The sequence below is a fragment of the Rattus norvegicus genome, chromosome 8 (genome assembly GCF_036323735.1).
Source record: "Rattus norvegicus strain BN/NHsdMcwi chromosome 8, GRCr8, whole genome shotgun sequence".
Classification (NCBI taxonomy): Eukaryota; Metazoa; Chordata; class Mammalia; order Rodentia; family Muridae; genus Rattus; species Rattus norvegicus.
In genome coordinates, this window is record NC_086026.1 from 126,777,860 (window position 1) to 126,793,358 (window position 15,499).

Consider the following 15,499-nt stretch of genomic DNA (forward strand, 5'->3'; position numbering starts at 1 on the left):
TGTAAACCATATGTGTAGAGGAACACATCTCACTGTAGAGCCGTAAGGACTCAGGCAGGGAAACAGCAGCATCCAAGGAAAAATAGAAAACCCTAAAGTATGTTTTCTGATTTCAGGTAAAATCAGTTTTAAATTTCTCAACCTAGGGGCTTCAAAATCTACCTCCTTCCTTTCTTAGACCCACCAGCCACAGAAAGGTGATGAAGTCTCCATGGATCTGTGAGATTCTTGTTGAGGAAAAGTAAAGCTAGCCGGGCGCAGATGCCAGGGCCCTGTCATCTGGGACTCGAAACTGAAGGATGACAGTAAGTCACGTCCGTTAGCGTATCTTTGGCTTGAGGGTTGGGAAGATGGCTTAGTGCTTAAAGTGCTTACCGGATGGGTGTGCAGCGCTGGATTCAGATCCCCAGTACTCATAAAGGCTGTTAATTCCAGCACTGGAAGGTGGGAGACAGGATCCCCAAAGCAAGCTGGCCCGACAGCGCCGAGGTTGATGGACAATTCCCAGCACTAGCCATGGGCCACTCATTTTCCTACATGAACAAGGGTGCTCTGCCAAGAGAGGGGCACTATTAGAAGGTGTGGCTTTGTTTGAGTGGGTGTGGCCCTTTTGGGGTGGGTGTGGCCTTATTAGAGGGTGTGGCCTTGTTGGCATGGGTGTGGCTTTGTTGGAGGCGGTGTCACCTTGTTGGAGTGGGTGTGGCCTTGTTGGCATGGGTGTGGCTTTGCTGGAGGAGGTGTGGCCTTGTTGGAGTAGGTGCGTCACTGTGGTTGTGGGCTATAAGACCCTCATCCTAGTTGCCTGGAAGCCAGTCTTCCGCTAGCAGCTTTCAGATGAAGACGCAGAACTCTCAGCTCCTCCAGCCCAATGCCTGCCTGGATGCTGCCCTGCTCCTGCCTTGATGATAGTGGACTGAACCTCTGAACCTGTAAGCCAGCCCCAACTAAAGGTTGTCCATTAAAAGAGTTGCCTCAGGCATGGTGTCTGCTCACAGCAGAAAAACCCTAACTAAGACAATGTGTTTGTTAGTTTGTGTTTCATGAATTTCGAGTCCTCTGGTAAAACAATAAAAATCTAAAAACCCTGAGACCTAATTTTCTAGAGCATCGGGGAAGTGTTGGAAGAAGTTCTCTGGCGTGAATATTGTGTGTGCCTGGGGCCTCAAGCTGCAAGGGCCTAAGTGGATGTGAGCCGTGGACTTAGCTGCAAGAGCATAAGCAGACAGACATCAGCTGTGGACTTAGCTGTGTGCTTAAGAACCTATAAATGCCCATATAAGCTAAATCAGGCCTTAAATATTTCAGAGACACTCTCCACCATTTGTGACAGTCCTCTCCATTCTCAGTACCTTCTGATAAAGTTTATTCCTCTTAGGAGCAAAATACAGTGCGAAGAAAATTTCAAAAATCAGGAAATAATGACCCATGAGGCTATCGCCAAGAGGCAACCGTTGCTGAATATTTTCTGTTATTCTCAGAGCTGTTTCTATTGTTTGGATGTTAGTGCTCTCACTAGTAGTAGAACACATGTTCCGGGTTAGGGATTTAGCTCAGTGGTAGAGCGCTTGCCTAGCAAGCGCAAGGCCCTGGGTTCGGTCCCCAGCTCCGAAAAAAAAAAAAAAAAGAAAGAAAAAAAGAAAAAAGAAAAAACCACACATATTCCCTGCCTCTTTGTCTCTGAAATATGACACACACGTCTTTTATCTTTAAGCTTTATTGTTTTTATTTATGTGTGTATGTGTGTGTGTATGTGTGTGTATGTATGTGTGTGCATGTGTGTGTATGTGTGTGTATGTGCATGTATATGTGTGAGTGTGTATGTGTGTATGTGTATGTGTGTATGTATTTATGTGTATTTGTGTGTATGTGTGTGGGTATGGGGGGGTGTGCATGTGTGTGTATGTGTATGCGTGTATGTATGTGTGTGTGTGGGTGTGCATGTATGTGTGTGTATGTGTATGTGCATGTGTGTGTATGTGTGTATGTGCATGTATGCGTGTGTGCATGTGTGTATGTGTATGTATGTATGTATGTGTGTATGTGTGTATGTGTGTATGTGTGTGGGTGTGCATGTGTGTGTATGTGTGTGCGTGTATGTATGTGTGTGTATGTGTGTGCGTGTATGTATGTGTGTATGTGTGTGTGCATGTATGTGTGTGTATGTGTGTGCATGTGTGTGTATGTGCATGTATGTGTGTGTGCATGTGTGTATGTGTATGTATGTATGTATGTGTGTATGTGTGTATGTGTGTGGGTGTGCATGTGTGTGTATGTGTGTGTATGTGTGTGTATGTGATTCCCATATTACTTTGTGTGGGAAACAGGCACTAGCATGGCATAGCAGCCAGAAAAGGGCATGGGATGGCCTAGAACTAGGGTCAGAAGCAGTCAGGAAGCACCTGCTGCAGTGCCAGACGTCCTGAGCAAGTGCCATGAGCACTCGTAACTGCTGAGCCATCTCTCAAACACGCCGACAATCCACCTCCGCTTACACCTGGGCTTCTGAAGATCAACATCCCACGATACAGTCTCAGATTTAGAGGTCCACACGGATGCCGTCTTAACTGCTTTCACTGTTTGCATTTGGACTTCTGAAAGTAGACCTTGCTCCCCTCAGCTCTACGTTCTTTGTGCAAAATTGTCAGGAGATAGATGGGACCAGGAAGCATGTAAGTAGGCATAGACTGTTGGAAAGGAGACCAGCAGCAGGGGGGAGAAGAGACATTGAGGAGGGAGGGGAAGGACAGCAGGACACATGAGACAGGGAAGCAGAGTGGAGGCTCTGGGGTGGGATTGGAAGACAGGGTTAGAGATGGAGGAGTGGAGGGAGGAAGGAGAATCCACACACAGAACAGATTTTCTTTTAAATCACACAAGGATGCCTATAACTCTCTGTGTGTGTATGTGTGTGTGTGTTTGTGTGTGTGTGTGTGTGTGTGTGTGTGTGTGTGTGTGCTTATTTTAAAAAATTCGTTTAGGGCTGAGGAGATGGGTCAGTGGGTAAGGTACTTGCAAGCATGGGAGTCCTTAGTTTGGATTCCCAGCAGCCATGTAAAGCCAGATCAGGTAGCATGCATCTATGATGCCGGTGCTACTGTAGTCGGAAGAATGCAGGGACTACAGATGCTCACGCGTGCCCTACTCCAGCAGACACAGCTGTGGGCAACAAGGAGCCCTGTCTCCAGGAGGCTGGAACGCAGGTACTGACACCTGAGATTGCCTTCACTTCCAGTGCTCAGGTGGTCACTCACAAAAAGGCATATGCACTTCAGACACACAGGCATGGACACACACACACACACACACACACACACACACACACACACACACGGGGGATTTAGAAAATATTCTTGAAACAGCAACATCACATAGCACTTTCACTTAAAATGTATTACTTTGTATTTTGTGTTTGGGTCCACACACCTGTCACTGAGGAACTTCTCTATTGTGGTAGTTGAGGCTCATCCAGGTGCAAAGGCTTCAGTCAGAGCTCCTGCCAAGTGAGATGAGTCAGTCTCTCAGTCCATACAGAAGGCGGAGGCGGTCAGCATGGTCAGGCCAGACCCTCCCTGTCTCCTCACCTCTCAGCTCAGCTCTTTCCCAAATTGTGTTTGATAATGAAGGAAACATTTAAGTGAAAAATATGCCCTTTATACTTTTGAAATTACACCTTATCCTTAGCAATAAACATGAGTATGAAGCTGCAAAGGAAACACAAATGGGTTTACCTTGGGTAATTGGTCATAAGCCTACAGCCTTGGTAAGGGGGAGGGGCATGTTGATTGGCAAACACTAGTCCTGTGCCCAATGCTGTGGCTGACCATGGACATCGGAGGAAAAGCAGAGATATATGCTAACAACTGGATGTCTACTTGATCCAGCTTGGGATTCCAGTGGTGCGTGGGCAGGGTTGCCTGGAGTAACTACTCAAATGCTTGCTGAGTTCAGTGGGTCCACTTATTCACCCCTCTCTACCCAGGGTGAGCAAGAACGTAAACATAAATACTTTTCTTGATGGACTCATGAAGAGGACCCCAACCACAATTGCTTCCTGAAAGAATTCCTGCATTGATTGTGCATACAAAGGGAAGAAAACTTAAGGGGAAGAGATGACCTGATCTATGGACAAAAATAGGGAGAGAAGGGGGTGCTTCTCTGCTACTTCAAAAAAGAAAAGAAAATGCCCACTTGTTCCTCCTCATTGCCTTGTTCCTGGAAGGCTGTTCTGGGGGAGTGGCACAGCTGTCCTCACTCCTGAGTTTCTAGTGAGTGTTTTCTAACCCAACAGCTCTACAGAGGAGCAGGGAGAGGCAGAAAGAAGGGTTGGGTATTGCTGATCTGACCCTCTATTTCCTAGTTGTGTGGCTTACAGAAGCCATAGCCATAGTCCTCTCAGATTGCTTCAGCTCTAGATTTGACACCTGGTTTCTTTCTTTTGCCTCTGCAAGCCTCGGCCAGCCAGCAGTACTGACTACCCAGCCCTTGCTAGTTTTCATAAACCTTCTCCACACTGTGTCAGAATCCCTGCGACGAACTTGCATGTATGTGTGTGTGTGTGCCCGTGTGTGTGCACGTGTGTGTCTATGCATGTATGTGTGTGTGTGCCCGTGTGTGTGCGCGTGTGTGTCTATGCATGCGTGTGTGTGGGGCTGTTCGAATGTGTTCGAGAATGAGTGCATATGTGTGCATGTGTGTGGGTGTGCACACGCACATGCCAAAGTTCAGCCTCAGGTGTTTTTCCTCAACACATCTTCCACATTGTTTGCTTGTCTGTTGTTTTTGGTTGTGTTTTATTTTGTTTTGAGATAAGGCCTCCTACCTCTCACTGTCATAGCACTGGCCGACAGAGGTTGGGCTGGCTGGGTTGGCTGGCCTGCAAGCTTCTGGTCTGGTGCATTTGTCTCCATTTCCCTAGTCTGAGATCACGCGTGCACACCACCACACCCTGTCATACGAACTCTGCTTTTTAACTGGGGTCCTCATGTTTGCAGGACAAGATGGAGAACCAGGCCATCTTCTCTGTCCCTAATGAACCATTTTGGGAGGAAACTATGGAACTGTCCTAACTGTCTGTAACTAGGGTGACAGAGCATGAGCCTGAAAAAAGGAAAAGAAAAAAAAGAGAAAGTGTTGCTCTCGTTCCAGCAAACGCACATTGAGCTGGTTTGAATGGCTATCCTGCGAGCATTGTCATCAGCAGTCTCCTCACGTTCTTTGGTTTCGATGTGAATTACTTTTGAAGGAAGGTAGGATGTATTATTCTCCTTTGACTGTGACATTTACTCAGAGCCTGTTTATACCAATGCAGCTGCTGAGTAAGTTGGGCTTTTTCTTTAGTTCTTTATTTCTTTTTTCTCTCTCCACTTCTCCTTTCATTTTAAAGGCATATATGCAAGTCATCTGACCCAGGTTGTACGCGGGCTCCGCAGCATATGGCTGGGGGAAAGAACATCGCATCTTTTGTTCGGTAGGTTTTGTATTTCTTTCCAGTCTTTTGCTTTTTCTGGTCCTCAAATAAGGCTAATTACAAAAGGAATATAAAAAAAGGGAGAAAAAAAAGGAAAAAGAGGTGGGCTTGGTAGAGAGGGAGCCTTTAAAACCATTCCTTTTGCAACAAGGAACAAAAGAGTGTACCAAGGGCATGGCCAGGCCTCAACAAAAAGAAAAGAGAAAAAACCACCTAATGAGGATGTCGAGATAAGTGCTTGTGAGGGAAACTGGCAAAGAAAAAAAAAGAGCTTTTAGTCTCCAATCCATAAATAAGTGTGCATCAGACGGCGCCAGAAGAGTTTTAACAAGGCAGGCCACAGAAACTCCGTCCTCCTGTGCAAGGGCTGCGTGCCACAAAAATGAGAAAGATCTCTCTTTCCAAGGCATTCTCTCTCAATGCTAATTCAAAAGGCAATACCTGAAAACGAAGGTGTTTTATTCATATCTCTGAGTCCGTTACAGCATGAGTACAATATGAAGGGTTGGCTCTGAGACATAATTAATCACTAAGGCTGCTGGCTATGCAGGGGTCACAGAATTTGCCTGTGCATGTGAACTTGCCTTTTTACTTTCACAGTGGGAGAAGAAGTCGGTACAGTAGGAGCCTTGGGTAAGGGAGTGCTTGGTCACACACCATGAAAGTTTTAGTAATTTGTAAAGAAAGTTTTCAGATTATCCCACCAGGTAATCAGATTTGTTTATACCACAACCTCGAAGCCATACCTATGTGTATTTCTCCACAGCCTAATTAGATTTTAGTACACACACACACACACACACACACACACACACAGAGAGAGAGAGAGAGAGAGAGAGAGAGACAGAGAGAGAGAGAGACAGAGAGAGAGAGAGAAAGAGAGAGAGTTATATTTAATGTTTTAGGTAGAACACAGGGATAGAAATTATGTTATCTCAGTTTCAGTATGCTGTCGTTAAATAATGCTCAATAATTTTATATTTGACTTGCAGTATTTCATGTTCTATTATTATATGGTATATAAGGTTAGTATGTGAGTATAGATTTCCTGTGAAGTATTTCCTATTTGTTTTTAAGACCATGCACACAAGAACTATATATTATGTTTACTAACAGCTCATTTTCAGAGATTTGTGTGTGTGTGTGTGTATGTGTGTGTGTGTGTGTGTGTGTGTGCATATGTATGTGCATGCATGAGACAGAGATGGGGAGGGGGAGAGACACACACAGAGATACAGAGAAAGGGAGAGAAACAAAGGGCGGGGGAGAGAGGGATAGGAAAGAGGGAAGAGGGAAGAGGGGAAGAAGACGGAAGAAGAGGGAAGAGGGAGACTGACTGTATGTGCACATTAGTGTGTAGGTGCCCTTAGAGGCCAGAAGAGGGCAGCAGATCCCCTGGAACTGGAGTTGCAGTCGTGCGTGGTCACCTGATAGTGACTGAGAAAACAAACTCATCAGGCCTTGGAGAACAGCAGCCCCTCCCCTTGCTCCCTGAGCCTTCTCTTATCCTGTAGGTGTTTTCCTAGCTCTCATTTATCTTTATAGTGTTTATTTTTCTTTTATACCATGGTAACTGAGTTCTTCATTTATAACAAAGTAGGAAAGTTGCATCCACCTTTCCTACTTGCATTCCCAAGTCACTTAATTCCATGAAAATGAACAATTTTCTATACCATGGATACACTTAGATTTGAAATTTATCTTTAGATCTTTGCCTTTCTCTCTTCTCTCTCTCTCTCTCTCTCTCTCTGCATGTATGTGTGTGTGCATGTGCATGTGTGGGTGCATGCATGCACGTGTGTGTGTGTCTGTGTGTGTGTGAGTATGTGTGTGTTTGTGTGTCTGTGTGTCTGTGTGTGTGAGTGTGTGTGTGTCTGTGTGAGTGTGTGTGTGTTTGTGTAGGCTAATGGTTGACATTATGTGACCTTTTCAACCACTCTCTTTTTTGTCTTTTTTTTTTTTTTCCGGGGCTGAGGACTGAACTCAGGGCCTTGTGCTTGCTAGGCAAGTGCTCTACCACTGAGCTAAATCCCCAACCCCTTCAACCACTCTCTTATACACTGAGTAGGATCTCTCACTTGAACCTAGAGTTTGCTAGTCTGTGCGGCCAGCTTGCCCTAGGAATCTGCCTTCCGAGGGCTGGCATTACAGTTAGGCTGCCGTTCCCATCAGAGGGAGGTGGGTTAGCCACGTGGAGGTTAGGAAGTGGCCCAGCCATTGAGCTGCTTAAGACACATCAAAATATGAAGGCCAAATGTGTGTATATTTCATTTGAGAACCCAGAACACTGGGGCATGTAGCAAGGAACATTGCTGTCTCTGGGATCAACCTGAGTATTTTTTTTTCTTTTTTTTCAGAGCTGGGGACTGAACCCAGGGCCTTGTGCTTGCTAGGCAAGCGCTCTACCACTGAGCTAAATCCCCAGCCCCCAACCTGAGTATTTAAATGGGCACCGCTACACATATGTTCTAAGTTTCTGGACTCCAGCCCTCACACTGATATCACAAATGCTCTGACTTCAAGAGTCATCCCTGCCCTCCCTTCCCACGTCTTTACTTTCTTAAGAAATGGTCTGTAGATCAGTGCTAACCTACTGAGTCAGGGTCTGCCTTTATTTTGACCTCTAGTGCCCATCAACGTTTGAGAAACACCTTTTAGGTAGTTCCTCCCCTCGCTTGAAGCTGGGAGTCTGGCTTTGTGGTGTTGGAGATAATGAGAGCACACACAGTTAGCACCTTCCCTGGGTTGTCCTGAGAGCAGGTGACAGTCCATCTAGTAGTCTAGCTCTAAGCCCAGGCTGACTTGGTCCAATATTCCCTCTGCCATTTACTAGTTCTGTATTTCCAGAATCATTTCACCACTATAACCTCACTTATCCCCAGCACCATGTACATGGTGCACACCAGGACTTGCAGCACTCTGGAGGTGGGGGCAGGAGAATCAGAAGTTTAAAGTCATCTGCAGCTACTTATGAAGTTCAAAGAAAAATACTGGGAAAAGATTCTTCATGTTCGTTTATGAGAGAGTAGCTTCTCGCTGAGATAGTGAAGGTGTTTTAGTCTCCGGGAGGCTGATGAGACACTAAAACTTGGTGAACTTCTGAGCAGTTCTTCATTACTCCAACCCATTCCACACACTGCAGCACAATTGGTCTCCCTGGCACTGGCTTCTAAGACCCAGTGGTGCCATCCAGTAACTGGGATTGCCAAGTATACCCCTACCTGCACCACACACACACACACACACACACACACACACACACACATGCACACACACACAGACATATGCACACGCACCACACAAATGCACATGCAAACACACATACACACCATACCAGAAACATACTACACACACACACACCACAGACATACACACAACACATACACACACTCGCATCCCATACACACCACACACACACACATACACACCACACCAGAAATACACTACACACACACCACACAGACATAGACACACTACATACACATACACATACTCACATCCCATACACCACACACACCATACACACACACACACACACACACACACACACACACACACACACACTAGTGCTCCAGTTGAATACTGCTGTTCTCTTCCACATAGTACATCTCTTGAGATGTTAGCATTTAGCTGATGTGTGCTATTTTCTGGTGTTTTGTGCCACAGGAGAGGATATTAAAAAATTAGTTACATTGTTACATAAAAATCAAACCGGTCAAAACTATTATCTTAACACTAGGTATAGAGCAACTGCTTCACATCTGTAGTTCAAGATGGGACACTGTCCTTCCATCTAGTGATAGTTTTGAGTTACAATTCAGGACATTTTATAGTGAGGATGTGACACTGCAAACCGTAATTGACTTTCAGAGAACAGACTTTTCAGCACCCCGAGGGTATGTGATCTTACATTAATACACACTTTGTCGAATCTGATTGCTTAATTAGGACCTAGAGTTCCTGTGATAGTTGGAAACTTCTCCCCCCCACACTTCTTGACAAAAACTTTATAATACAACATGATCAACACAATTTCATGCGGATCAGTTTTTTAAGACTGCTGAAGTCATTAATGCGTTTCTGTTAACGTGTAATTAAACATCACAGCAGATGTTCACCACAGATGTCTTCAACAGACTTGTTTGTTTGTTTGTTTGTTTGTTTGTTTGTTATGTATCCTTGGGTACTGTGGTAACGGATTCAAGATGGAGGAGTTTTGAGAAAATAACTGAATGGTTTAATAAAAAGAAACTATAAAATACAGTTAACACTTAATGTCTGGTGTCTTCTGCTCTTTGTGAGAGTCGCCTGGGGTTGCCTTTGTCAACAGAACACGTTCACATGTGTCCCTTTGACAAGCTTGCTTTTGGCAGGTCTGGGATTGCCTCAAATACTTACACTGTGAGCAGTGTCCTGGCTCTGTGGAGAAGTGCTGCCAGGCAGCCAGCAGTCTGCCAGTGTCTTGCTTCCCTTCCTGAGAGCATCGTGCTGTTTCAGGAAGGAGTCAGAGATAATACTAATAAACACCCTGGACCATATCCTCCTGGCTCTCTTAGCTTTCCCTTGCCACTGCCCCTGCCGTGTATAATCCGTGTAAAATGCGGTGGGAATCGTGTATAGGAAACGGCAGAGCCTCTCAAATGTAGATCCCAAAATGACTGCATGGAACAATGCCCCTCACCCTCCACCCTGTTGCTCTTAGAAGCCAGAAGCACAAGTTCATTGGGAAAGGCATTCTTGTTCATAGCAGTGAAGTCTAGAGTTGGGGTGTGTGTTTGTTTTCTTTTATTCATCAGTTATTACCTTAAGAGCTGTTTCTGGTTTACCGCCCTGTGTTTAATAGTGTCTTAAACTAATGTATAGTTATGAAACCTTGTCTACAATGCGACAGAGACTGTGTGAGCCCTCACAGTATGAAGATAACCAGAAATAATATGTAAAGAAGTTAGAAATGTGCTTCAGTAAAAACTTATTTAAAAAATAATCCATAAGGTAGATTTGGCCCAGTGGCTGTGATCTGAAAAGTCCAACTTTACATGATCACTTTTTGTGCTTAGATTTAACTTCCCATGAAAACCATTTATTTCACAGATTTCCTAACTTACCACAATGGATATGACAATAGAATCAAATGAGGACCCCCTGTTAAGGGTGTCCCATTGTGTTTAGTGTCCACAAATACTCTACCTGAAAGGAAACTTATATATGGAAACTTTGTTGTATGAGAGATGCTTTCTAATGAGGAAATGAAAAAAGCGATTTCTGGTGTAATTATGGGACGGGGATACAAACTTAAGGAGAAAACAAACTGGTCTCAGGTGAAGGCAGCAAAGATTTTCTATAAACATTGTGGGCTTTCGCGTGAGTCCCTGGGGTTATAATATAAACAGGATGCAGAGGGGCTCTGTCACCCGAAAGCTACCACTACTATTATTGAAACAATCATTTGTCTTAGGCTGACCCCAAACTCTCCACTGATCCCCCTGCTCTGTGTCCTGAGTGCCAGCACTAGAGGAGTGTGCCACCGTGTCCTGCTTATCTGCTTCTGGGGATGGAACCCAGGGCCTTGTACATGCCAGCTAACCACTCTATCCGCTGAACTATACTCAGCCCACAATTTCCGAGTTTTTACTTATCTTTCCAATTAACTGGGGTGCTGTGGAGGTGATAAGTGTGGGTAGTAAAAGTCAGGAGTAGTAAGTTCGCCTGGGGCGGGGGACTCTTAAGAGGAGCTGGGTGTGTCCAAGAAGTGTTAAGTAGACCTTAGGCAGTAACTCAGAAAAGGAGCTGGGGTGAAGGTCAGAAGCGGAGAAGAAGGGTCAGTGGAAAGCATTGCATGCTGGGAAAGGACTGAGGTTGAGCCCAGTAGGTGAGGGAAACGGAACTGCCAAAGAGCAGCATCTGAGCCGGACCAATCTTAGAAGATCGAGAGAGGGAGAGTCTGGAGGCTGGGGACTCCGGCAAGAAACCCTGAACAGTGCAGGTAGTAAGGTTCAGGCAACGGCTGGGTTAGGGTCAGACAGTGTGGTGAGATCGCTTGCTGTTTCTATAAACTCCTCCGAGTTAACAGTAGCATCTGCTGTCCTCCCGTGGCGCCGGTTTTTCCTGGATGGAGAACAGTGCAGCATTCCCTGGTTGCTGACAACGTCTATTCTTGTGCTCTGCGATGCTCTAATTATGTTTGACAATCACCACACACCATTATCCCAGTGGCAGCCAGTTGCCGATCCGCAGCTTCATCAGAAGTCAAACAAAAGCGAGGACGCAGGTAATTATGTAGCATGGTACTGTTATTATTTGTAAGTCAGGGGATATGTAGGTTGAATACAGTTGTGGCTTCCTACCCTACAAGCTGCTCGTGTGTCTCCTTTTGATTCAATTGTAAGGACTCTCAGCCCATGATTTAATTACAAAATAACCCAAGACAGGAATGGTTCAGAGGAATAAAGATGCTAATATTAGACTGGAATCAGGGAGGTGACACATGTTTATCATGGATTTTTAAAAACTTAGAAAAGTGAGAATTCTGTAGTAAGCGCATGAGCCCATCAGTCTGTGTCTATAATCAGTATCACACATCTGAGCATATTTCAAGTACAGCCACCCCACAGTTTATCCTTAATCATTAGCCCGGGTTATTTTCAAGTCAGTCTTAGGTATCATTTTTATTTCCCCTACATATACTTCAAAATAGATCTTTAATAGACAACTTTGGGACTGGAAAGATGGTTTGGGGGTGGAGATCATTCAGTGTTCTTGTGGAGGGCCAGATGTTGGTTCCCAGTACTCATGGCAGGAAGCTCAGAACCACCCGCTGGCAACTCCAACTACAAGGAATTTAACAAACTTCTGCCTTAGGCATCTACACAGAGATGTACATACATATATGCAGACACACATACATGGAAATTTAAAGTAAAAGATAAAATATAAGAGAACATTTTGTTAGTGTATATGATACAAAGCACTAGGTTTGAGTTTTTATTGACATTTTTATACTTGTGTGTAATGTCACCTTTCTGTTACCATTTCTTTTATACCCAGGTGTAATATCACTCTTCTGTTACCATCTCGTATCTCCAGTCTCTCTCCCATTGCATCTTCCATGTCTGTAATAGTCTTCCTTTAACTTACATAGCCTTTACATTTTTTTACATGTATGTAATTAGTTGGTGTGTGTGGTGGGTAGAACTCATGTGGGAGTCAGGAGACAACTTTCAGGGTTCAGTTCTCTATGGCATGATGGCATGTGGGACCTAGAGATCAAACAAACCCAGATCATCAGGCTTGGTCACCTGTGTGTTTACCACTGAACATTCTTGCTGGCCTTTATCTCCCCTTCTTCAGCTTCTTTGGCAGAGCTAATGTACATCTTAGCTAAAATAGAGAGTTCATTTTAGCTGACTTATTTTAACATGATGATTTCTACTTTCAGCCATTTTCCCCTGCAAAGAAAGAATTTCACTCATCTTTATGGCAGAGAAAAACCTAGGCACTGTGCATAAGTTAATGATCTTCCTTGTAGTAGGAAAGATGGCTACTTGTAAAACAACTGCAATCCTTTTAAGGCTTAGAAGGAAGTGATGCACCTGTTGCTCTGGCCTTCTCTGCTGTTGCTGCCAAGACTGGATGACTTCCCCAAATTTCTACTGCGATACACAGAGATTGATAGGAAGAGTTTTATCTTAACTTCATTTCAGAGATTTCCCTTTAAAATCCAATTTCCCCACCCCATGTGTGTTCATGTGGTTATATGCATATGTATGTAAAAATGTACACCTTGTGTGTGTGTGTGTGTGTGTGTGTGTGTGTGTGTGTGTGTGTGTGTGTGTTGTGGGGTGTGTATAGGCATATGTGAAAGCCTGAGGTCAACATTGGGTGCCTTTTGAGGTTTCTCCTCTACCTTACTATTTGAGATGGGATCTCTCAGTGATCAACTAGTCTGACCATCCTGTGAAGCCAAGGAGCCTCATCTGTCTCTACCTCCCCCATGCTGGGATCACAGAGTCATGCCCTGGTACCTAACCTTTACATGGATGCCAGAGATCTAAATTAAATCTTCATGCCTGCACAGCAGACACTTAACCAACTGAGCCAAGCCACCAGACCTGACACTTAATTTTTCCACTAGTGAAGAAGCTATTGCTTTGTGACATTTACAGCCCTTAAATCTCCAGCAGCTCTGGCTTTGCCCTTTCATATACCCTTCTCTTAATCTGGACCTCTGCTTACACCTACTTCAAGTTCTAGGCAAAATGGGGCTGGACCTGTGTGGGTGCCAGCCACCTGAAAAGATCTTCTAAGGCCAAGGAGGTTGGAGTCTTGCAAACCATGACAAGACCCTACTGAAAGCTTGTGCTGGGAATGGGTAGATATGATGATATGGCCCGCTGTTCCTGTCAGGAGGGAGGGAGGCTCAGTAGGTCACAATGCTAGCACAACCCTGCTTTACTTCCCTTCTGCTCTCTATCTGGGCCTCTCCTCACTTTCCTCACTCAGCGGCGCGCTGTGGGTGTGACTTTTGCTCTCATAAACCACAGTGCCATCTGCTCCTGCCTTCTCCCCTTTGATGTCATTCTACAGATGGCAAGGACGGGATGGAAGTGGCACTCAGTTGAGTATGACACTCTGGGTGCATCAAGCCTGCCGTGTACCAGCGCTGCTGAAACCAGTTTAGCCCAGTTTGAGCATAATAATACAGATCACATCTTGACCTAGTCTCCGGGACCCCAATGGAAGATTTTGGGAGTGCACGCGCCTACTTTAAAGCAAACACTTAGGACATGAGCGTGGACACACATGATGGATTGAAAGGTATTCTGGAAGATTTTGAAGAGATGGTGACAGCTTGCCAATAATAACCTACCAAGGTCTCAAAATACGGTGGGTAATTCAAACAGTGGGAAAGTCTTACCAGTGTGCTCGTTAATTTGACCATGTGTCAGCGTGAATTAGTCAACAGCTATAGCCAATGCAGGAAAGAGGAAAAATTAATATTCACCAGGCTCTTGTGAACACTCTTGTTGTCAAGGTCAATCAGTTTGCCTCAAGCACGAAATCCCCCTCTTATTAAGGGCACTAGTGCCCTTCAGTAAATGGGAACCCACGTTTCAGAGGTGTTTGATTTCCATGAACTAACATATAGAGAAATCCAGGCTTCCCCTGCATTTTGCAGGATTTAAATATGAACCTTTATTTAGCCCGATGAGTGATGCTTCATGGAGGAACGGTAGTTAGAAATGAAATTCACGTTAATGCAGTCCATAATATTCTCAGCTGCCCTGAAACTTTCATTCTTAACACAAGCACTATATTCAAGTCCCTCCGAAGTCATCGTCGCCAGGAACTTGCGATACACTAAAAACCAATCTTTTAAATTTTTGTTTGCCTCATATTCAAAATTTGATTGTCCACAAGTGGATTGTGGATTGGAAAGCCTTACGGAGGGTCTGTGTCTCTAGGGTTCCCATAGCTATCACACCAACCAGAAAAGGGTATTTTCTTACGGTAGATAAAAAGATAACTTACGGATCTGTCCTACTGCCTCACATTCCAGCCTTATAGTAGTCTCACTCCTCAGCTGGGGTCCGCAGGCCCACAGATGGCATGAGCGATGCTTCTGGAGAATTGGTCTCATTTAATTGTCTATGAGGGGAGAGACAATAAACCTATAGCTCTGCTAGAAATGCCAGACGGTTTGACTGAAGCCTTGCTTTAGCTTCTCTGCTTTGCAGTCCACAGTTGCCTTGTCCATCAGCCACTGCAACATATCGAATTAATATTTAAGTCAATTAGAATGAAACTGAACTGAAAATTCAGCTTATCCGACACACCGCCGTGTAGCTAGTTGAGTGTGCTGTATTCCACAGAGCCAAGAGAGAGTGTTTCTGTCCTCTCGGCACATTTAACTGGTGAATACTTATCTAACTAATGTAGAAATTGGAGAGAGGGCTCAGCAGTTAGGAGTACATACACCCTAGCAAAGGACCCAAGTCCCGTTCTCAGCAACAGCGTCAGGCTCTTGTCACAGTC

General features: G+C 44.7%; 1 protein-coding gene and 1 long non-coding RNA gene across 3 annotated transcripts in view; one reads left to right on the forward strand and one right to left on the reverse strand.

The window, feature by feature from the left end:
- The window catches only part of Cmc1 (C-x(9)-C motif containing 1), a 100,844-nt gene extending 100,300 nt beyond the window's left edge, over nt 1–544 (reverse strand). For both annotated transcript variants that reach the window (XM_039081810.2, XM_039081809.2), the window contains exon 1: nt 376–544. In XM_039081810.2, the coding sequence (XP_038937738.1) occupies nt 376–529 (154 nt within the window). In that variant the 5' untranslated portion in view covers nt 530–544. The remainder of the gene's footprint in view (nt 1–375) is intronic.
- A 220-nt stretch (nt 545–764) lies between these two features.
- The window catches only part of LOC108351794 (uncharacterized), a 14,930-nt gene continuing 195 nt past the window's right edge, over nt 765–15,499 (forward strand). Inside the window, exons 1-5 of the long non-coding RNA XR_001839565.3 lie at nt 765–929; nt 4,992–5,246; nt 5,384–5,467; nt 7,825–11,735; nt 14,051–15,499. The exon at nt 14,051–15,499 is cut by the window's right edge and continues 195 nt beyond it. This is a non-coding gene — a long non-coding RNA (uncharacterized LOC108351794). The remainder of the gene's footprint in view (nt 930–4,991; nt 5,247–5,383; nt 5,468–7,824; nt 11,736–14,050) is intronic.